We start from the raw sequence: 23,219 nt of genomic DNA, 5'->3' as shown, positions 1-23,219 counted from the left end.
GTCTGCATTGGATCACAGCAATTGCCAACATAAATGTACATTGTGTGCATTGAAAAACAAAATTTGGTGCTTCAAAGCAAGCATGTGCAGTCTTCAATAAAATGGCCACGATGTATCCCACTCAGCACCTTCTGTCGATGATTTTTCACTACAGTGCTTGTGGTGTTGATCAATTATTGCTTCTGTGTTTTTTTAGTGGGAGATACAAAAAACATTTGTGGCGCCCTCTATAGATTGTGTTTATGGCACTTTGTACGAGATGCTAGCATACTTGTACTGATACTCTAAAATAACTGTTACTGAGACACTCGTGATTTATCACTCAATCAATCAATGTTTAACTATATAGCCCTAAATCCCTAGTGTCTCAAAGGGCTGCACAAACCACAACACAAACCACTATGATATCCTCAGTAGGCCCACATAAGGGCAAGGAAAACTGACACACCCAGTGGGACGTCGATGACAATGATGACCCAGTGGGACTTCGGTGACAATGATGATTATGAGAACCTTGGAGAGGACCACATATGTGGGCAACCCCCCTCCCCCACTAGGGGACCGAAAGCAATGGATGTCGAGCGGGTCTAACATGATACTGTGAAAGTTCAATCCATAGTGGATCCAACACAGCTGCGAGAGTCCAATCCAAAGCGGATCCAACACAGCAGCGAGAGTCATGTCCACAGCGGAGCCAGCAGGAAACCATCCCAGGTGGAGGCGGATCAGCAGCGCAGAGATGTCCCCAGCCAATTCACAGGCGAGCGGTCCATCCTGGGTCCCGACTCTGGACGAGCAGTCCATTCACATAGATTGTTAGACCCTAAGTGTTCATTTAGTTGCTCTGCAACAGTTTTTTCAGGATTTTTGAAATAAAGGGAAGGTGAGACACCGGTCGGTAGTTTACCATGAGGTCAGGATCGAGGTTAGGTATTTTAAGGAGAGGATGAATAACCGCTCTTTTGAATGCTAGGGGAACAGTGCCAGAGGAAAGTGATAAGTTTATAATATTTGGCACTGATGGACCTAATAATACAAAGAGTTTCTTGATAAGTTTCCCAGTGGGTCAAGTAAACATGTTGTTTGTTGTATTCCATTTATACGTTGTAACAATTCCTCTAATGTTATTTCCTCAAAACGAGAGAAACTATTTTGGAGTTTCTGCTTTGGTTCTGGTGGAACAGCGAGAAATCAATCATACTCGACTATCTGGTCTAGAGGAAATAAATGATGCAACAAGGTTTTTGAGGGTATTAGTACAATCAGACTTCTTCGAACTGTCAAACAGTTGACTATTCTAAGACAATCCTACATTTTACCTACATGTGCTTTTCTGTCCCAAAAAAAGTACAAATAAAATGTGGTGATTTTGTGGTGACTAAATACTCTAAAGTTACAATGAGTGTTTGTAAACTTCTGTGTGAGAAATGTTTAAGTGTTTTACTATTATTGCCATCAGTTGGTGTTTTGTCAGAAAAAAATAGCTCTGACAATAGTGTCTGTATGTTGCCAAATGTTCACCTTTTTTGTGCAGCAGTGTAGGAAGAAACAAGTTATTTTACACACATTTTGCTAATGCAAAAAAACAAACATTTTGAAAATGTAGAAAGTAGAATACACTTGCTTAGTTTGCTTACCTAGGGTTTGAGGACTGCACCGGGTTCATTTCCTTCTGGTAGTGATGTCCTTGATTAGTTGGCTGCATCAGAAAGAATAAAACATCACATTATGTTAATATAAAAATAATACAAAAAAATAAGACGATTGTTCTTGGGAAAGGAACTCCAGTGAAACAATGAAAAGGCCAGAATACAATGGTCTTGATGCATTCATTGGATGGAGTGCAGTCTGTGTGTGCCAGATTACAAATGAGATGAACAAAACCTAGGTGTGAAATTTTGATGTGGTTATATAAAGAAAAACTGTTTCTATTCATCCCTCAGAAGAAACACTAACATATTACTTTCTTCATCTTGTCAAAGCCAAAGATCATGTCATTACTTCAGGAGGTTATTTAAGCCTCATGGCTGTTTAAAGGCTCTTGCATTGCATGACTGCCAAAGAAATAGTAGTCACCGAGTTCTCACAACGCTTGGGAGTCCGATACCTTATTTACAGTGTGTACTCTTCTCTAAATGTACGCTGTGCACCCCATGGGACGCAAGGAGACAATCATTTTGTGGAGAGGATTTGTTCCAAATGAAGACATAGGGCGGCATAGCTCGGTTGGTAGAGTGGCCGTGTCAGCAACTTGAGGGTTGCAGGTTTGATTCCCGCTTGTGCCATCCTAGTTACTGCCGGTGTCCTTGGGCAAGACACTTTACCCACCTGCTCCCAGTGCCACCCACACTGGTTTAAATGGAACTTAGATATTGGGTGTCACTATGTAAAGCGCTTTGAGTCACTTGAGAAAAGCGCTATATAAATAAAAATTCGCTTCACTTCACTTCATGAATTGATTAACGTGGACCCCGACTTAAACAAGTTGAAAAACTTAATCGGGTGATTCCATTTAGTGGTCAACTGTACGGAATATGTACTGAACTGTACAAACTACTAATAAAAGTTTCAATCAATCAAAAAAAACCAAAACATTACTGTTGTTGAAGGTGTGACAAGAAAAGTCCTACCTCAGTTTTGATATAATTCAATTCTAACAAAGTTTCTTGCTGAAGGTTTGCCCTGGCTTTTGTAGACTATCCTATTTGTCGTACCACCAAACATTGCATGTAACAAACCACTCCGTTATCTGCATATCATTCCATGGAATACAGTGTCCAAAGAATCCCATATGTTGGTGACTTTGTCTCTGATCTTACAACTGCAAAATAATCCACCGTAGGGCCAAAAAATTAGTGAGTGCCAGCACTTTGATAAAGAAGGTGAATTTAAAAAAACAATCATAGCCAAGTACAAAGGTTTCTCTCCCCTCCCCGTTTATTGTCAACTTTCCAAAAAATAATCTTCAATTGAGGAAAAATATATGTTAAATGTTCATTGATACATTTCATGCATCGTTTACATGTATTTTACATTGCTTTCTGCATGTAAAACTATCATTGTTCTCTATAACGTGTTCTATCTTGATATTTAGAGTGTCTGGTAAAGATGCATTGGGTTTTACACTATTTCTTATGGGAAAAAATTATGTGGTTTTTCATTGGTCCTTTTTTTCAAATTATTTCTTGACGATTGGTGTTGGTGGTTCTTTGCTTTTGTATTCCGGTAACTTTTCCTGAAGTATGTCTCCATGTCTTTCCCATGGTTTGTTGCCATTATTATTCTGCCAGTGTTTGGTGCGTAGGTCATATAGGCTCACATGGGTACGAGTCGACAATAAATATAACGGTCGCCTTCCAAAATAGTAAACCAAGTGTCAGTCCCAGTGGTAATACGGCTATGCAGTATGCACTACCTGCATCTAAGCATACTATCAGATCAGACACCTTCTGTACGTGGGAAATGGTAACATGCTCATAAAATTAGCATGTGAAATGACCGCGTTCACTGGGGATCATGGAGAGAAGCTGCACTCGTTCTAAGTGTAATGTGTTTATGCTAATGGCCAATGGATCCTAATGACCTTCAGCAGCCACTATACCATCTCTGAATTCTAAAAAGACCACAAGGGATGATTTCGAATGACCTAAATAATTTCCAGTCGTGCTGGGAAATGGTGGCTATTGTGCCATTGTACCTTTTTGAACAATACGAGGCCAATTAATGTGTGTCTATCTCCAGAAATGTTTGTAATACAGCAAACACAACAGAGAAAAATGTGCGTTAGTGTCGATAGGAAGCTTGAAATGGAAATGAACCAGCGTGCGGGTCAGCCAGGTCACTGAAATTATTCTGGATGGGTAGCAGAGGGGTCAGTGTAGTCATCATTACCAATGGCAGACGTGCGTTTGCATGGAACAGAAAAGCATACAAACCAAGGTAACGTGCGTCCAGGTGGAGTCGTCCTCACTGCTGAGGCTCATGCTGACGTTACACTGCTGGATCAGAGAAGCACTGAGGCCCGAGGCTCTGGATTCATCTTCCTCCTGCTGCCTTTTTAGACTTGCAAGCATCTGGAGCTCGTCATCATCCCCTTCGTGCAATTGTAGCCTGCTGGTTGGCTTTAAGTGCCAATCACCACACTCACCAGGCTGGATGGTCTTGTCTTCTTCCTTTCAAATCATGTCCAAACACACAAATCACTTACAATGCAAACTAAACGGCCTAACATTCCCTTGACAGAATTTTCCAAAGCCTGTGATGTTGTATGGATCTCTGACAACAACTCACTGCAGTTTCAGGGTATTACGGACTTTTAATAAGGTCATCAATTCATTTAAGAGAGTAGCCAGTTTGAATAAAACAAGTCAAACACCACATACAGTATTTCTATGACAACCTTTCTGTCAAGCCGCTTGCCAAAAGCTGCCACAAATCAGCAGTCAGGCGGCGCTGCGATGATGCGGGACATGTCACATCACTGTTGTGTAAACACAGGAAGGAAACACATGTCTCCCTTTAGGCCCTGCCATCACTCCAGCTGACTATCCTGTTATCAGCCCACCTCTGTACCTCCTTGATCATGCCAGACAGTCTCATGCTTTTCCACTTGGATTTACTAACATCACACTTCAAAACAAAACAGCTACGGACGACCATTAATAATGAATCATCATAATCATGATTCAGGCGTTAATCCAAAAACAGCCTAAATGTCAGTTTTGTCATCATCATCATCATCATCATCATCATCATTTCAACTTTATCTCTTTACATTTCACTTTCTTGCTCTTCTTGACCACTTTACAAAAAAACGTTTATAAAATTTTAGAATAAACCGCGGGCCGCTAAATAATTAACGTAATTTCCGGACTGTAAGGCGCACTTAAAAGCCTACTGATACCCACTACTACCCACCCCGCAGTCTGATAGTTTATATATCAATGATGAAATATTAACAGTGCAACACATGCCAATACGGCCTTTTTAGTTTACTAAATTACAATTTTTAATTTCCCGGGAGTTTCGTCTTGTAAACGTTGTGTAATGATGACGTGTACGCAAGACGTCACAGGTTTTTAGGAAGTATGAGGGCTGCGCACACACACAGCTAAAAGTCGTCTGCTTTAACAGCATAATTACACAGTATTTTGGAGATCTGTGTTGCTGAATCTTTTGCAATTTGTTCAATTAATATTGGAGAAGTCACAGTAGAAAGATGGAGTTGGGAAGCTTTAGCCTTTAGCCATACAAACACACAGTGATTCCTTGTTTAAAATTCCTGGAGGTGAAACTTTACTATGGATCAGAGCACGGTCAAGCGAACATGAATCACGACGGAATGTCAAACAGCAGGTTTCGGTGAGAAAATTGTGGTAAAAAGTCGCTTCTTACCAGAGAAAAGCTGAGCTTGTGCCATCATAGCTTCCGTCGACTCCCCTGAGACACTGGCGTCAAGAAACCCGTGGAGACACACCTCTGACTATCAGGTACTGTTAAACTCAATAAAACACTAGCAACACAATAGAAAGATATGGGATTTCCCATAATTATCCTAGTAAATGTGTCTAAAAACATCGGAATCCGTCTCAATGCAATTGCGTTTTTTTTTATTTTTTTTATTTTTTTTCTAGTCCGTCGCTATCAATATCCTCAAACACAAATCTTTCATCCTCGCTCAAATTAATGGGGAAATTGTCGTTTTCTCGGTCCGAAAAGCACTTTTTGTTGGAGGCTCCCATTAAAATCAATGTGAATATGTGAGGAGCCATCAACATGTGACGTCATCGTCGGCGACTTCAAGTAGAGGCAGGGCTTTTCTCTTAGTACCGTAAGTTGCAAACTTTATCATGTTTCCTACTAATTCCTTTCAGCAAAAATATGGCAATATCGCGAAATGATCAAGTATGACCCATAGAATGGACCTGCTATCCCCGTTTAAATAAGAAAATCTCATTTCAGTAGGCCTTTAAAATCTTTTTTTTCCTCAAATCTTGACAGTGTGCCATATAACCCGGTGCACCTAATGTAAGTAATCATTTTGGTTGAGCATACCCACCTCAAAGCTATTTTATTTGGTATATGGTGTAATCATAAGAGTCACCAGTAGATGGCAGTCAAACATAAGAGATAGTGTAGACTGCACTATGATGGGTCTCAAGTAAACAACACAACAATTTAAAATGTTCCATTGAAAAAATAGAACATTACAGACGGCGCTCAAAAATCAATCAACATGTTTTAGTATGACTTTGCTAAGCTATGAAGCCGCACCGCTTTATGGATTGTCGGCGCATTAAATATACGAGTATTATTGTGTGTGTATAAGGCAGGACATATTTTATGGCGTTTTGTTTCGCAATATTATACAAAAGCAACTTTTTTTTAACCTTCTGGTATCGGCTGATGTGTATTTGGAATCTGCGTAAATCCTGAAAAATTGTGCGTGTCCGTGCCGACGTCGTACTCCATCCATCCATTTCCTACCGCTTATTCCCTTTTGGGGTTCGCGGGGGGCGCTGGCGCCTATCTCAGCTACAATCGGGCGGAAGGCGGTGTACACCCTGGACAAGTCGCCACCTCATCGCAGGGCCAACACTCGATAGTCTTAATTTTCTCTATCTTCTATTTATTGGACATTCATCCTCCGCTGTTGCCATTTCTGATAAAATTTTGTGTAAAGTTCTTACTTATATCTGTCAGTAAACTCGCCATGAAATCGCTAAAACATACCTGCGTACTGAGTTTACATTATTCACCCAAGGAACTTTAGTTATTAGAGTTCCGGTCGGACGGTTATTCACGGGACACAATTCCGGCCTTTTTGTTTGCGGATGAGGAGATGCTGCTCCGTTATTGATTTAAGTAAAGTCATTGAAACAGTTAGCTCCAAACACTTCTTCCACTCCCGTCCTTGCACACTACACAGCTACAACAAAGATGATGGGGAGAAGATGCTGTCGAAGTTGAGCCAAGTAAATAAGACGGCTTTAAGCAATCATCAGGAGATGTTGTGCCAATTATTACTTTGGTTAAACTGTAGGTCCAATTTGCCAGACGAAATTCATTTTTTATAAAATTTTTGAATTGCCATTCTTACCCAAAAACGACCTGAAATTGAAAATGCCGCATTTGTCCTAATATAAACTATCCTTGGTGGAGTAATGGTACACATTTCTGTCTTCATGCCAGGGAGCATATGTACGATTCCCAGCTCCGGTTACATCAAGAAGGGTTCCATGCTACTGATATAAACACTAAAATTGGCCCTAGTGTGTGAATGTGAGTGTGAATGTTGTCTGTCTGTGTTGGCCCTGCGATGAGGTGGCGACTTGTCCAGGGTGTACCCCGCCTTCTGCCCTATTGTAGCTGAGTTAGGCACCAGCGCCCCCCACGACCCCAAAGGGAATAAGCGGTAGAAATGGATGGGATGGGAAGGGCTACTGATTTAAATATGAGGTATTATTCAGAAAAAGTGTGCGCTGTATTTTTATAACTTTTTTTCAATAAGGAAAAATAATATCTATGTGAACAATACCCCAAAAAACGTTGTGTTTGACATTAGGCTTAAATAGTTTTAAAGGACTGACATGTTTAAAACATGGCACATATGACATGACATTTTTATAGTAGTTTTTGGTCACGGAGGACAAATAAGTGAGGTAAGTCATATGTCAGTATACTTCAGTGTAGTTTTACACCTTTGGAAAATATACAAGCATAGACATTGATATAGAGCTTGAGCTATTAAAGGTTTGCGTTTTTTAAAACACATGCAGACTTGATAACACACTAAAATTATCAACCAAACTTGTTTTTAGAGGATATTGCCTCTTAAGTGAGCAGAATAAGGAGCGCAATTTTACCCTACAATACTGCGAGAAGACGATGCAAATTTAATAATTTCATACACACATTTATCAAGGCCGAAACTGTTCTGCTGAAGCCGTTTTGTGTCTTTATTTAGTGCGTCTAAAAAGGATGTCCCAACAATTGCGCAAATATAGCTGAAAAAAAGAAGGTGATCACGCTGTAGCTGCGTCCTAAGTACGTATGACACTGAATTTCCCCCAGGGATGAATAAAGTACTTTTTATTCTATTCTATTCTCTGTTTGTCAATATATTTGGACTGTCAAAAATATCAGCAATATTATTGTATAATTTGTTCAGCTGATGAATGACTTAAGGGGCTGATAAAACAAATTCAATTGATGCATTTTGGGGTATACTGTCGTTTTTCTTAATGGCATCACTCCAGACGCATGAATTCACTGCAGTGTCATGATGGTTCACTACCTCCCTGCAGAGCGCATCGTCAGCATGCTAAAACATTGTTTCTTTTGTATATAATGTGATTCTATATAGCACAAAAGGTTTTACAGATTATAGATAAGCCACCCGCTAGTTCAACATTGCAAAAACCCATAACTTGGAGCATGATAACATACATGTGGAGGGAAATGAGTGATTCCATGAGCGGTTAATCACAGCTATAGTATACACAAAATCCTAATTTAAATAAGGCGGTACGCACCACTTCTGCACTTGTTATTATTGTACACGCAACATTTGTAGATTACACACAACACGCCCACTAATTGTACACACACCGTTTAGCCCCTGGTATTTGGATCTTAGTATATCAGGCCCATAAAGTATTGTTAAGGCAATAACGATCTGACGTTGACAATATAAAGATTAAATAGTATGTTCGTTCTTCTAATTTGACTAATTTTAAAATTCAACACATTCCTTCCTAATTGTCATTGGTTTGGGAAGCCATCTGGTGCTTTTTTTCCCCATAGCATCTCTCTTTAGTGTAATTCCCAAAAATATGATAATAACCAGATCATGTATAATAAATGGAAACGTATAGGGTAGTAATGTCCCTGTACTATTAATGTACTTAGTTTGTTTTACTACTAGCCTGTTTGTTTACATTTTAGTAAAAGTATACATCTAAAGTTATATGGGAATAACAGCTAAATCAGGTCTGCATTCTCTGCAATGGTGAGTACTTCAGCAGTACCTTGAAGGGGTCCTCCAGTGAGACTTCTTGAAGACAGCTCAGTGATAAGGTGTTGTTCCTGTCCACAGCCTGGTTTATTCCTTTTGGTCCACCTGACCCACACCTCTGGTCCTGTCTTATTTCCCCGGATGAGTGACATTGTTTGGGATCGTTCCACTCATCCTCAGCTGGCACGCAGGCTCGAGAGTCCAGGTGCATATCAGTGACGGCTGAACAAAGCTCTTCAGCTGATGCTTGGTCAGAGTTTTGACTCTCAGGTTGTGAGTCCAAATTTGTAAACGGAAGAGGTTCTGAAATGTCTGGAATAGAGCCTGTCATTGATGTTGGATGAAAGAGTGAAATAGAGCTCTTCTCCTGAAAGAAAACAAGAAATAATTACAAACAAAGCAAAGAATTTAAAGAAAGCACACATGAAGCCGTAAAAGAACTTCACATTCAGAGTAGGTTTAAAACGACGCTCCTTATACGTGCAAAACAACCAACTAAATTAGCTGGCACATGGAGGTGAGGAAAAGTTCTCTTTAGAGAAGAAACCTAAACTATAACCCACATAGTGCAGCACACATGTTATGTTAGTTTTTTGCAATTAGCACTATAATAATATTCAGCCAAGAGTAATGATAACAATGCAGGAACACAAGGAAGACATTTAGGGTCTGATCTACTAAAGATGTGTGTGTGCACACTTGATAACACGCATAGATGATCTACTAAGCTTGTGTGCTGAGGATTGTGTCTCTCAAATGATCAAAATAGACCACGCAATCTATTTAGCGTGTTTGTCTTCATGTGTAGGCAGATTATTTACTGATCATCAGAACACACAGTGGTAGGAAGAAATGCAAATATAACCATTTATCACTCGTAATGTGATTTATCCAAGCTTAAACTATTTTGCATCTACAGTATATTTAGCAGGTTTGAAAGCTATATAGCAAGACAGATAGCGAAATAAATTTGCACAGTTACGCGCAAAAAATAGCTTAACTGCGAGCAGTAGGAGGCGATCGTTGCAGACGATGGAGAGAGGTAATCTCGAGTAAGGAGTTAAACAGACTGTATGTCTGTCAGAAATACAAATATTGGACATGTCTGTGCAGTAATTGCATTTTTAATCTGATGAACAATTTAAGGGATGATTTGGAGACAGAAACACCAAAAGTAATCAATTTAGCTCCTGAATGAAAATACTTCTAGCAACATGCATTTTCTTGCTCATGCGTCATTAGAGCAAATAGTGCCAGCGGTCCTGTTGATCGCACTGCAGGAGCACTTCTACATTGCAGACAGCCGGTAATGCACACTTTTGTATTTGTTATTAATTGTGCACAGTCTTGGTAGATCACCTGCAATAATCCCACTGCTATTACACACTATTTTCATACTTTGCACACACTATTTAGTACTTGTTATTTGTGATCTTAGTAGATCAGGCCCATGGTCTACACGTGCATCTGTATATGTTTTAATTGTAATTGTAATTAAATGTGGAATCTTACAAAGTGATGGATTAGAGAAGTATTTATTCACGACACAAAGTGAAGAATGCATTTTTGCATGATACTCTCATTTATTAAAATGTGTCTGTATACAGTTTTCCCTCGATTATTGTGAGGGATACGCTACGTTACCTTAGGGTACTCAAATATCAATGTACTCAAAATTAATTTAAAATCAGTGATGCACTGAGACCGTAGTAGTGGAGAGAACACTATACAGAATCTTAGTTCAACAAATACATCGTTGCACTGAGAGAATACAGCGCTGTAAAAAGTCTTCAGACCAGTTTAAGCCAGTTATCAGCGAACAAGTGAGCATCACAAGCAGCCAATCTAGAGAAGAGAAGTTGTTAACTTCCCAGAAGCACAAACACAAAGCTCCCTAAGCATCGAGTCTGCCTTGTCTCAATTTCTTCTCTCGGCCGGCTCCTTTTGCGGCTGGCTTTATTCTGAGGTCAGAGGTTAAAAGAAGCCCTTTGAGGCTGGAGCTTATCGGCACCATATGTTATTTGCTTTCTCCTTCTTAGTTTTTTTTTATCATACTCCCTGAAGTATAAGCCAGCAAGCAACTATTAATGAGTATTAACGTGCCCATAATGCCTTTGAGAGGTGCTTGTATACCTTCTAGGCATTTTGACAAACACATCTTCCCTTTTTCCTTTTATTTCTTATTCCTATTTTTTTCCCCATAATTACATTTTATTACATTACATGAGAGTTTAACTAGAAACACATTTCTGATCCAGCTCCAAACAGATCACAAGCAATATTTTTCAATGCTTTTAATATTTCTCTGTGTTTAAGAACTAATGGTGCCAAAGTATTGCATGAACCTGACGCAACACTTTGAAAGAAGAGTGGAAAAATGAGCAACCTGTCAGAAATGAGTGAAAATCAAAATCATGTCAAACGTGTGTCAAACAACGCGTGCGTGCTTAATCTGGACCATGTTGGCGGCACATACACGCTAAAGAAAGCTGTGAACATTGCAAAAATTAGGTCATGTATTGCAAACCATTACATGTATTGGGTTTTTCACACACATAGATTTTGAGTGGGAATGCATCCATCGATCGACCACCTATAAGTATTACCTGATTTTCACGAATACATATGTGATTGGCCAAAGCTGATTAATGCTTTCCGTTAACGACAATCCCCACTGGCTGATACTTTATTATTTTAGTTTTCCAAACTGACAGATAAATAAATAAATGATAAATGGGTTGTACTTGTATAGCGCTTTTCTACATTCAAGGTACTCAAAGCGCTTTGACACTACTTCCATGTTTACAGAGGTGGCTAGCAGGTAATAGTGTGGAGCCACTCCTCTAAATTAATAATCATCACTTCCATTGCGGAAAATAAAACCCATTTCTTACAAGTAGTGTTATCACTGGAGGATAAGGATAAATATGTTGCACACCTAAAAGCAACCCCAGTAAGGGCATGCTAATCTAAGCTACTTTGAAACACAAAAAAACATTTGTTTTATTTAAGTTCATAAAGTGTAGATGAAAGCACGTTACAGCAGAAAATAAACAATTATAACATTTTTTTTTTAAAACAGGGATCCCAGCGAGGTTAAAAAAAATAGAGGAATTGAAAAATATCAACTCAAAGTTAAAGGGGCCTTTTTGGGGGTGGTTGAAGAGATTTAAACAGATTCTGAAAAAATGCAAAAAAAAAACATACCAATGGTTTGTATTAGATGCTAGAGCCCCCTGGCCAAGCCAATGTGATGTTAAAATAATCACTGATAAAGGCATTACATCACCGCTCCAAAAATCTTGTCGTGAAGCTGAAGACAGTCCGCGCCTTTTAATTTTGTGGAGATGAGTTTGGTAACACTCTTATCCAGATCGGGTAGGGCTGTATCGGTCATGTATGTACGACCGGGCCAAATCTTACATTCTGCACCACTAAGAGCGGTTAATCATCCAGTACTATGAGTTACAGTTAATACATGTGATTGGTATTGCCCGATCTGACTCATGGATGATCAGAATTATCTTGGAAATGTTTTGTATGCTCCTTCTAAAGTAAAAATCTAGTCTTAATCTAATGAAATCTGATACAAAAATCTACCTTCAAAAACATGAAGCTCAGTTTGATTTTTGTCCCATTTCTTCCATTATTATGATTGCTGCCGATGCTTTTCTGTTGCAGAGTGAGCAGTGTTTAGTATTGGAATGAACGAATGAACATGGAGTTCCGTGTGCAAGCAACATGAAGTAATGTTAAAACATTGTTAATTTGTATTTGTGTCATGCTTGTAATGACTCTAAGCTGGTTGGAAATAATTTCCCATTAAATTGGGAAATTACAAGACTTATTATAGAGTTTTGAATAAGTAAAAGCAATTAGCATTTCTTTGAAGGCAGGCGTCTTTAAACTTGTCGTGCTACACAGTTTAATCTCTCTGCTCAGCATAAAGAAAACGACTCTATAAATATTAGAACTTTTAATATATTATGTGATTATAATAGCCCTGCTGATATGTTAAGTTAAAGTATAATTCCCGCTATAAATGTGCAGTAACAAGAAAAAATGTGAGATGTTATGTTGCGCTAAATCGAAATCACTGTTGCATTACGTTGGTTGGCCGCTAACATGGAAACGTGTGTCAAACATTGTGTCAAAGCAATATGTGCAACGTATCCTGAGTGAGCAGAGTGAGCGTACTTCATCACTGCCGATGAAATCATCTTGGGGTTGGGCCTCACAGCGCCATTCACTTGGGCTCTGAATCCCATCGCCTCCCGTCTCCATCTCCTGCTCACTCTGGCCTTGGCCTCGTTTTGGCGAGATAGGCGGGGTTGAGAAAGTGAACACTTCCTCCTGCAGAGCGAGCCGCAGCTCGGGTTCTCCGTCATTACTTTCCCAGTAGCTCCGGACCTGTGGGTCAGGGGACGAAGCAAGCCGGGTCGGGCTGAGAGGGGACTGTGCTGGTGTGGGTGGAGGAGATATTGTGCTGCTCTTTGGTGAATTCCGACCATGCATGTCTGAGATAAAAGATTAAACGAGGAAAATATTAAAAGGCTGAAGAGGGTAAATGAATGTTATGAATGTGAATGCTCGCAGGGTACAGGAATAGAGGACAGTTCTTACCGTCTGTACTTTGCTACATGGACGGAGAAAATGGGAGCATATCATTTAATTAAGTTCAGCCTGAAGAAAAATCGCTCGTGTGTGCACATGAGAGACGGAAACCCTTACACTGCAGCGCTCAGCGGGCCTGAGCTCAAGTACAGGGGCACCTCTCCATATGAATGAGCGAGCACGTTTCAACCTCTCGTCAGTATAATCGCTTGCTTTAATTGCCCACTGTGTGGCAATCCTTGGACCCGAGAGATGTCACTCTGACTTTTATTTAATGTGCCACATTACCATTAATGAACTAACTACTGTGAGCAAAGGAACTTGGTGCCCACAAAAACATATACAGACTAGAATAGAAATTGTGATAATGAGAGATGATGCCGATTGAGGACTACAATTCGAGCCAATACACCATCTTCATGTAAATGGAAAAAGTTCACTACTTTGGAAGCAATGCTATTCAAATATTTAGCATTCAGTACTTTACTTTGCAGAATTAGTGTGAATGCGTGCCTCCCTCACACGATGAGCATACCGATGCACTTGTTGTTGCTGCGTGTGTGCCAGAAGACTCAGAATAAAGGCTTTCCACGTGGGTGATGCAAAATTTAAAAAGCGGGAAACAAAAGCAGTGATGTATGCAACCTAGAATAAGACTCATTAAAATTCAGACCATAATCCGAAGCAAACAGAAACAAAATAAGAGCAGGCATTTGGATTTTTGAAAGGACAGACTTGGATGCAACCCCACAGTCTTTTGGAAAGCAGAATTGGTCATTATTTCACCTGAAGGTTCCCAGCAGAGGTGAGCCTCACCTTCATCGACAACCTCCCTCGTTCCTTCTTGTGTCAAAGGTTTGTGGCTGCTCTCTAACCTGCTTGATGGAGGGCTGCATTTCGCTCTGGTCTCATTTCTCCTGCTGGGGTCAACATGAGCAGGACCTTCAGGGGCAGAACACACCATCCTTTTAAAACTCCAATCTTACAGGGCACGTTGTAGCATAAAACACATCATACCTAATGGCGTCTCTAGCCTCTCTGGTCCAACACTGAGGAATCGAAGCTTCCTCTTCTCTGGTGTTTGCTTCTTGCCCACTTTGCTTCTCGAAGGATGCGACTGCATGCTGGAAGATGTTCCTACGTACAAGACATGCCAGTGGGGCATGAAAATAACCATTAGGAAAGAATCACAGCAACAGAAGGTGTTTGATTGATTCATAGCAAAGCCAGAGGTCATCAAACTGATTTATTTTTCATTTGAATCATGTTTAAGTGATACTGTCCATACTGAGCATCCGTATTATTGAAAAGGCAGATTTTTTTTATGCAGCTCCTGTGGCAAGTGAGACTACAGGTCAGTGTTTCCCATACATTAATTTCTCATCATACATTACATCCATCCATTTTCTACCGCTTATTCCCTTTCGGGGTCGCGGGGGGTGCTGGCGCCTATCTCAGCTACAGTCGGGCAGAAGGCAGGGTACACCCTGTACAAGTAGCCACCTCATCGCAGGGCCAACACAGATAGACAGACAACATTCACACTCACATTCACACACTAGGGCCAATTTAGTGTTGCCAATCAACCTATCCCCAGGTGCATGTCTTTGGAAGTGGGAGGAAGCCGGAGTACCCGGAGGGAACCCACGCAGTCACGGGGAGAACATGCAAACTCCACACAGACAGATCCCGAGCCTGGATTTGAACCCAGGACTGCAGGACCTTCGTATTGTGAGGCAGACGCACTAACCCCTCTGCCACCGTGAAGCCCCATACATTACATATTATTTTTAATTTATCCATTTTTATATTGCTTATACTCATTAGGGTCCATGGGCTACATTATTTGGTTTAAAATCAGAGTTTGAGGTTTGAGCAACATGCTTCCATATTCAGTCGGCACTCAATTAAGAGAGCAGCAGTTAGCATCAATATCAATTTCCACACAGTTTGGTGAATACGTGTATTTTTTTTTTACATTAAAATCATATGTTTGTACAAGTTAAAATTATTACAATGCTGATTTTCATTACCCGGTCAATTGGATCGTCTTATGTAAGTTAGCATTATACTAGTGCAGTGGTTCTTAACCTGGGTTCGATCGAACCCTGGGGGTTCGGTGAGTCGTCCTCAAGGGTTCGGCGGAGGTCAAAACACACCCAACTCATCGTGTAAATAGAAACTTCTCCCTATCGGTGTATTACAGATACGGCGACAGCTGACTGATTTGCAGGTGTGTGATTTGTTGTGAGTGTTGGTTTTGTTGTTGGAACAAAGTGATGTTCATTCACCAGTAAAAAAACATGGTAACATTTTAGTATGGGGAACATATTCACCATGAATTAGTTGCTTAATAACATGCAAATTAGTAACATATAGGGTCTTAACTAGTCATTATTAAGTACTTATTAATGGCTTATTCGGCATGGCCTTATTATAACCCTAAGTTCCTAACCCTCTAACCCTGACCCTAACCCTAACCAAATAACACTAAATTAAGACTTTATAACTTAGAATATGTTCCCCTAGTGTCCAAATAACTCTAAATTAAGTCTTTGTTACTTAGAATATGTTCCCCATACTAAAGTGTTACCAAAAACATATAACTTTGTCTTGAATTTTGAAAAAAACCATAACTTTTTATTTTTCACTATAGAAGGGTTCGGTGAATGCGCATATGAAACTGGTGGGGTTCGGTACCTCCAACAAGGTTAAGAACCACTGTGCTAGTGGCATACAAAAATCCAACATTGATCATCCGGTATGGTTGTATTGTTTTAGTATTAGTTTATACCAACTGTATTGTTGCTTTAACATGATTATTAAAGGTACAGTGGGGCAAAAAAATATTTAGTCAGCCACCGATTGTGCAAGTTCTCCCACCTAAAATGATGACAGAGGTCTGTAATTTTCATCATAGGTACACTTCAACTGGGAGAGACAGAATGTGAAAAAAAAATCCAGGAATTAACATTTTAGGAATTTTAAAGAATTCATTAGTAAATTACGATGGAAAATAAGTATTTGGTCAACCATTCAAAGCTCTCACTGATGGATTTTGGCTCAAAATCTCACGATACTTGGCCGCATTCATTCTTTCCTTAACACAGATCAGTCGTTCTGTCCCCTGAGCAGAAAAAAAGCCCCAAAGCATGATGTTTCCACCCACATGCTTAACAGTAGGTATGGTGTTCTTGGGATGCAACTCAGTATTCTTCTTCCTCCAAACACGATGAGTTGAGTTTATACCAAAAAGTTTTGTTTTGGTTTCATCTGACCACATGACATTCTCCCATGTGCTCTCTGGCAAACTTCAGACGGGCCTGGACATGCACTGGCTTAAGCAGGGGGACACGTCTGGCACAGCAGGATTTGATTCCCTGTCGGCATAGTGTATTACTGATGGTAACCTTTGTTACTTTGGTCCCAGCTCTCTGCATGTCATTCACCAGGTCCCCCCGTGGGTTTCTGGGATTTTTGCTCACCGTTCTCATGATCATTTTGACCCTACGGGATGAGATCTTGTGTGGAGCCCCAGATCGAGGGAAATTTTCAGTGATCTTTTATGTCTTCCATTTTCTGCTAATTGCTCCCACAGTTGATTTTTTCACACCAAGCTGCTTGCCTATTGTAGATTCACTCTTCCCAGTCTGGTGCAGGTCTACAATTATTTTCCTGGTGTCCTTCGACAGCTCTTTGGTCTTGGCCATAGTGAAGTTTGGAGTCTGACTGTTTGAGGCTGTGGACAGGTGTCTTTTATACAGATAACGAGTTCAAACAAGTGCCATTAATACAGGTAACGAGTGGAGGAGAGAAGAGCTTCTTAAAAAAGAAGTTACAGGTCTGTGAGAGCCAGAGATCTTCCTTGTTTGAAGTGACCAAATACTTATTTTCCACCATCATTTACAAATAAATTCTTTAAAATTCCTACAATGTGAATTCCTGGATTTTTTTTTACATTCTGTCTCTCACAGTTGAAGTGTACCTATGATGAAAATTACAGACCTCTGTCATCATTTTAAGTGGGAGAACTTGCATAATCGGTGGCTGACTAAATACTTTTTGCCCCACTATATGTTCACTCCGTGTGTATACTTATGTACTTTCCTTTGTGTGCTTAGATTTACAGTAACTTAATTGTGGGGACTATCAATAAAACTCAAGTTGGACGTTTTTTCTTCTCTAATTTGAAGGACTGTTTATCTATCTGCCAAACTAAATTCCAACATTCAGGGATGTCAGAACTATAAATTTAAATAACCACAGGTGTACAAAGTGCAGTCTGTGTTTCATTGTAGTAATAAAATAAGCAATTAAAGAGGAAAAATACAGAAAATGGATTAAAAAAAAATAATTACCGTCGCTGTCTCCAACGTCTGTAGTAGATTGCTGGTGCATCAGATTGAAACCCTGTGGGGCATATCACAAAGACAAACATTGCACAGGTTGAATAAGAAGTGCAGTCATATAAGACATGATTGCTAAAATCAAACAAACAATTTTATTATGGTTTTCATGTTATTACGGTTTTTCTGCCACAGGGTTCTCCTTTTTCCAACCCATTTGTAGCTGAGCCACCTTTTCTTCCTGAATGTGTTGTTGCTGCTGTGGCTCTGCAGCCTGGGGCAACGTGTGAAGCCGCCTGGGGCTTGGTTCTCTGAGAACTGGCTGATCTGGCAGCAGACTGCTGGTCAAGTCCTGCATAGACAGTCACATTACAAATAGAATAGCATTGATTTTTAACTGCTATCATTTAGCAAAGTGTATTTAGCTTGCAAATATTGAGCACATGCAGGTGATCAATGATGACAACACTGGAAGTTGTAACATTAATCTGTGGCGTGTTGGAGCTGTGGAAGACATGCAGAACTTATGAAAATAAAACCACTGCTGCTGGCATTTTTTCCAGGCTTGTATTTAGGTTCACATGCAAGATTTAGAGTTGCCTTTTTCAAATTCGGAGTACACAAGCACAATAACAATGTTATGATATGTTCAAGAGACCAGTATAATGGAATTTCACAATGTACAAGTAGGACTCATTCACAAACTCCGTTTCCATATGACTTGGGAAATTGTGTAAGATGTAAATATACACGGAATACAATGATTTGCAAATCATTTTCAACCCATCAGTCCATCTTGATGATCTCGGGCCCAGAGAAGCCGGCGGCGTTTCTGGATATTGTTGATAAATGGCTTTCGTTTCGCATAGTAGAGCTTTAACTTGCACTTACAGATGTAGCGACGAACTGTATCTAGTGAAAATGGTTTTCTGAAGTGTTCCTGAGCCCACGTGGTGATATCCTTTAGAGATTGATGTTGGTTTTTGATACAGTGCCGTCTGAGGGATCGAAGGTCACGGTCATTCAATGTTGGTTTCCGGCCATGCCGCTTACGTGGAGTGATTTCTCCAGATTCTCTGAAACTTTTTGATGATATTATGGACTGTAGATTTTGAAATCCCTAAATTTTTTGCAATTTAATTTTGAGAAACGTTGTTCTTAAACTGTTTGACTATTTGCTCACACAGTTGTGGACAAAGGAGTGTACCTCGCCCCATCCTTTCTTGTGAAAGACTGAGCATTTTTTGGGAAGCTGTTTTTATACCCAATCATGGCACCAACCTGTTCCCAATTAGCCTGCAGACCTGTGGGATGTTCCTAATAAGTGTTTGATGAGTATTCCTCAACTTTATCGGTATCCATCCATCCATTTTTCTACCGCTTATTCCCTTTCGGGGTCGCGGGGGTCGCTGGCGCCTATCTCAGCTACAATCGGGCGGAAGGCGGGGTACACCCTGGACAAGTCGCCACTTCATCGCAGTGCCAACACAGATAGACAGACAACATTCACACACTAGGGCCAATTTAGTGTTGCCAATCAACCTATCCCCAGGTGCATGTCTTTGGAAGTGGGAGGAAGCCGGAGTACCCGGAGGGAACCCACGCATTCACGGGGAGAACATGCAAACTCCACACAGAAAGATCTCGAGCCTGGATTTGAACCCAGGACTGCAGGACCTTCGTATTGTGAGGCAGACGCACTAACCCCTCTGCCACCGTGAAGCTGTGAAACTGTAGTCACTGACAGTGGTTTTATGAAGTGTTGCTGAGTCCATGTGGTGATATCATTTACACACTGATGTCGGTTTTTGATGCAGTACCGTCCGAGGGATCAAAGGTCCGTAATATCATCGCTTATGTGCAATGATTTCTCCAGATTCTCTGAACCTTTTGATGATTTTACGGACCGTAGATGGTAAAATCCCTAAATTCCTTGCAGTGGCTCGTTGAGAAATGCTGTTCTAAAACTGTTCGACAATTTGCTTACAAATTGGGGACCCTTGCACCATCCTTGTTTGTGAATTACTTAGCATTTCATGGAAGCTGCTTTTATCATGGCACCCACCTGTTCCCAATTAGCCTGCACACATGTGGGATGTTCCAAATAAGTGTTTGATGAGCATTCCTCAACTTTATCAGTATTTATTGCCACCTTTCCCAACTTCTTTGTCACGTGTTGCTGGCATCAAATTCTTAAGTTAATGATTATTCTCAAAAAAAAATGTTTATCAATTTTAACTTCAAATATGTTGTCTTTGTAGCTTTTTCAATTGAATATGGGTTGAAAATGATTTGCAATTCATTGTATTCCGTTTATATTTACATCTAACACAATTTCCAAACTCATATGGAAACGGGGTTTTTATTCCGTTTATATTTATATCAAACACAATTTCCCAACTCATATGGACACGGGGTTTGTACTTTGTCAACGGGATTCAGTCTCTTCACAAAAGGTAGAAACATGTCTGATGTTTGTGCAAATATCAATGCAACACTAAGAATGATTGCGATGAGACACACACACACACACACACACACACACACACACACACACACACACACACACACACGCACGCACGAACACACACGAACACACACACACACATCTTTCAGGAACTTGTGAAGGAAAAATGACTGAAGACAAAATCCTGGCGACATAAAAAAAAACTTGTGACCTTAAAATGTATTATGAGATAGAGATGTTGAGAGTGTTGCTTCATTCTTCCTAACAGCTCTTGACAATTCATTGAGGCAAGGCTGCTACCACTTAACCAGATGTCTTATTTAATAACAATCCTTGGGAACGGAATGCTAATGATGCTAATTACGATAAACTCATTCTTGTCGGCGGTGGCTTCTGTCTTGTGCAGGCCCCTTTGCTTGACTCAACGGAACTTAGACGGCTGTCAGAACAAATGAATATGTGGTGATAAATGAGGCCACAGTGGTGGTAGGCATGGATTACTGGTGCGTGTCTTTGTGCATGAGGTGAAAATAAAGGACAGGTGAGGTGAGAATGATGCACAAATAATGAGGACTGATTTTTGAATGCAGGAAAGCAAATTATACATGATGTGGAGACGACTCCCCATACAGCCACCTTTCCTACACAATTAATGTAACAATATGCAGGAAAAATACTGTTCATACATTTTAAACTATTTTACTATACCATAATACTACTTTTTTTATACAACTATAAACAAGTCTCAGAGGTCCCACAATTGTGCATTGGAAGTGTCTTGGCCAAAAGGTTGCCTAGATAAAGGATTTAAAAAGTGTTTTATGTAAGCCCCCCATTGTTTTGTGTGTCCTCAGGTTTAAGGCTAATGAGCTGTGTTGTGTTGTCTTGACAGTGTGTGTGCGTTCTACTTTATCCACTTTTGCCATATACTACAGGTATCTAAGCATAGTTGACGATTCGGAGTGGTCTGATTCGACTGTCAACCTCCCAGTTGAATTTTCGGACATTGAAGATCAATGTCCAAAAATTCAACTGGGAGGTTGGATGATTGAGCCCCCCCTCCTCCAACAGTGGGAAGTTGTTGAAAAGATGACGATGAGGTGGGTGTTAAACAATCACTTAATAAAAACGAACAACCACGGCAAATCAACATTTACGGCCGTCTTTGTATACTGTAAGTGCATATATTTTCTCCCCTTCTCACACCCTTGCTTCTCGTCTTCCCCGTGCTCATCCAATCATCAGGTAACAACACATTCATAGACTTGCTGTGTTTTGTTCTCTTCAACAAAAGACTGAATCCCTTTTATATACTTCTTGTATTAACTTTGAGAGGAACATAATCCATCGAGCTGCACTTTTTCCCCAGTCCTGCAACGGCTGTATACACATTCATGTGAGGTTACTAACACAAAGTGACAAGTGTGCAGTACTACATGTGATCACAATCTATTTTGGTGGATTCATCCCCACTAGCTAAACTGCCCCATCCGTTAGCCCAGGGGTGTCAAACGTACGGCCCACTGGATGAGTTTGCCAAGTACAACAATGAACCAAATTTTTTTAATGAATTAAACCGCTGTTCTAAATGTGTCCACTAGATGTTGCAATGGCAATTCTTCGTGTCTTTGCAGATGAGCTACAAATATAAAATATTGAAAATGAACAAAAAGCATCCTGTTATTTGATTTTGATATTATTTTTTTATCTTTGTAGATTGAAAATCAACACCAATGAGTTGACTAATGAACATGATCACATAAAGTTAAAGTTAAAAACCAATGATTGTCGCACACACATACGAGGTGTGGTGAAGTTTGTCCTCAGCATTTGACCCATACCCTTGTTCACCCCCTGGGAGGTGAGGGGAGCAGTGGGCAGCAGCAGTGCCGTGCCCGGGAATCATTTTTCGTGATTTAAACCCCAATTCCAACCCTTGATGCTGAGTGCCAAGAAGGGAGGTAATGGGTCCCATTTTATTAATTCCGATCGTATGAAAAAACACAAATAAAGGTGGAATACTATTATCCACAACATGTAAGTGTAAAAAAAAACAAAAAAACATTATCATTTGTACATTTTAAGAATGTGCACTCTTGTTCTGTTTTTAAACAAAGAAAACAATCTGATGTTTGTCTATATTTTCAAGTTATCGTGCTGTAATTTTCCTAGTCCGGCCCACTTGGGAGTAGATTTTTCTCCATGTGGCCCCCGATCTAAAATGAGTTTGACACCCCTGCGTTAGCCACTCCTGTTCCCTACTCTACTGAGGTTTTTTTAAACAACCAGTTTGTAGATGTATCTATCCATCCATCCTCAATCCATCCACATCCACCCATCTATCATCAATCTATCCATTCATCTATCCATCAATCCACCATCCACTCTTCATCCATCCATTACCCATCCTTCATCCACCCTCCATCTATCCATTATACATCATCCATCCATCCAAGATCAAGTCGCGAGGGCAGCAGCCTAAGCAGAGAACCCTCTCTCCAGCTTCTCTCTGGGGTTTCCGAGGTGTTGTCTAGCCATATGAGAGACATAATCTGAATCTCAATTAAGGGCCTTGTCGAAGTCCTAGGCCCTTGGTTTTTTGTGTTCCGTTTTGCAAGTTGTGTTGCAATTCTTCTGCAATGTTAAAGGAGCGTTTACACATTGCACTTAGATTAGATTAGATTAGATTAGATTTGATTAGATTAGATTAGATTAGATTAGATTAGATTAGATTAGATTAGATTAGATCAATAGTACTTTATTTATTCCTTCTGGA

General features: G+C 40.1%; 1 protein-coding gene across 2 annotated transcripts in view; it reads right to left on the bottom strand.

Annotated features, from left to right (window-relative positions):
- The window catches only part of cfap20dc (CFAP20 domain containing), a 60,474-nt gene that overhangs the window by 14,728 nt on the left and 22,527 nt on the right, over window positions 1-23,219 (bottom strand). For both annotated transcript variants that reach the window (XM_061875205.1, XM_061875206.1), the window contains exons 8-15: window positions 18,156-18,328; window positions 17,989-18,040; window positions 14,648-14,767; window positions 14,447-14,572; window positions 13,214-13,533; window positions 9,030-9,383; window positions 3,936-4,172; window positions 1,638-1,699 (exon numbers count right to left, since the gene is read on the bottom strand). In XM_061875205.1, the coding sequence (XP_061731189.1) occupies window positions 1,638-1,699; window positions 3,936-4,172; window positions 9,030-9,383; window positions 13,214-13,533; window positions 14,447-14,572; window positions 14,648-14,767; window positions 17,989-18,040; window positions 18,156-18,328 (1,444 nt within the window). The remainder of the gene's footprint in view (window positions 1-1,637; window positions 1,700-3,935; window positions 4,173-9,029; window positions 9,384-13,213; window positions 13,534-14,446; window positions 14,573-14,647; window positions 14,768-17,988; window positions 18,041-18,155; window positions 18,329-23,219) is intronic.

Source organism: Nerophis ophidion, linkage group LG16 (genome assembly GCF_033978795.1).
Source record: "Nerophis ophidion isolate RoL-2023_Sa linkage group LG16, RoL_Noph_v1.0, whole genome shotgun sequence".
In the NCBI taxonomy this organism is placed as follows: Eukaryota; Metazoa; Chordata; class Actinopteri; order Syngnathiformes; family Syngnathidae; genus Nerophis; species Nerophis ophidion.
This window is presented reverse-complemented; position numbering and strand designations above follow the sequence as displayed.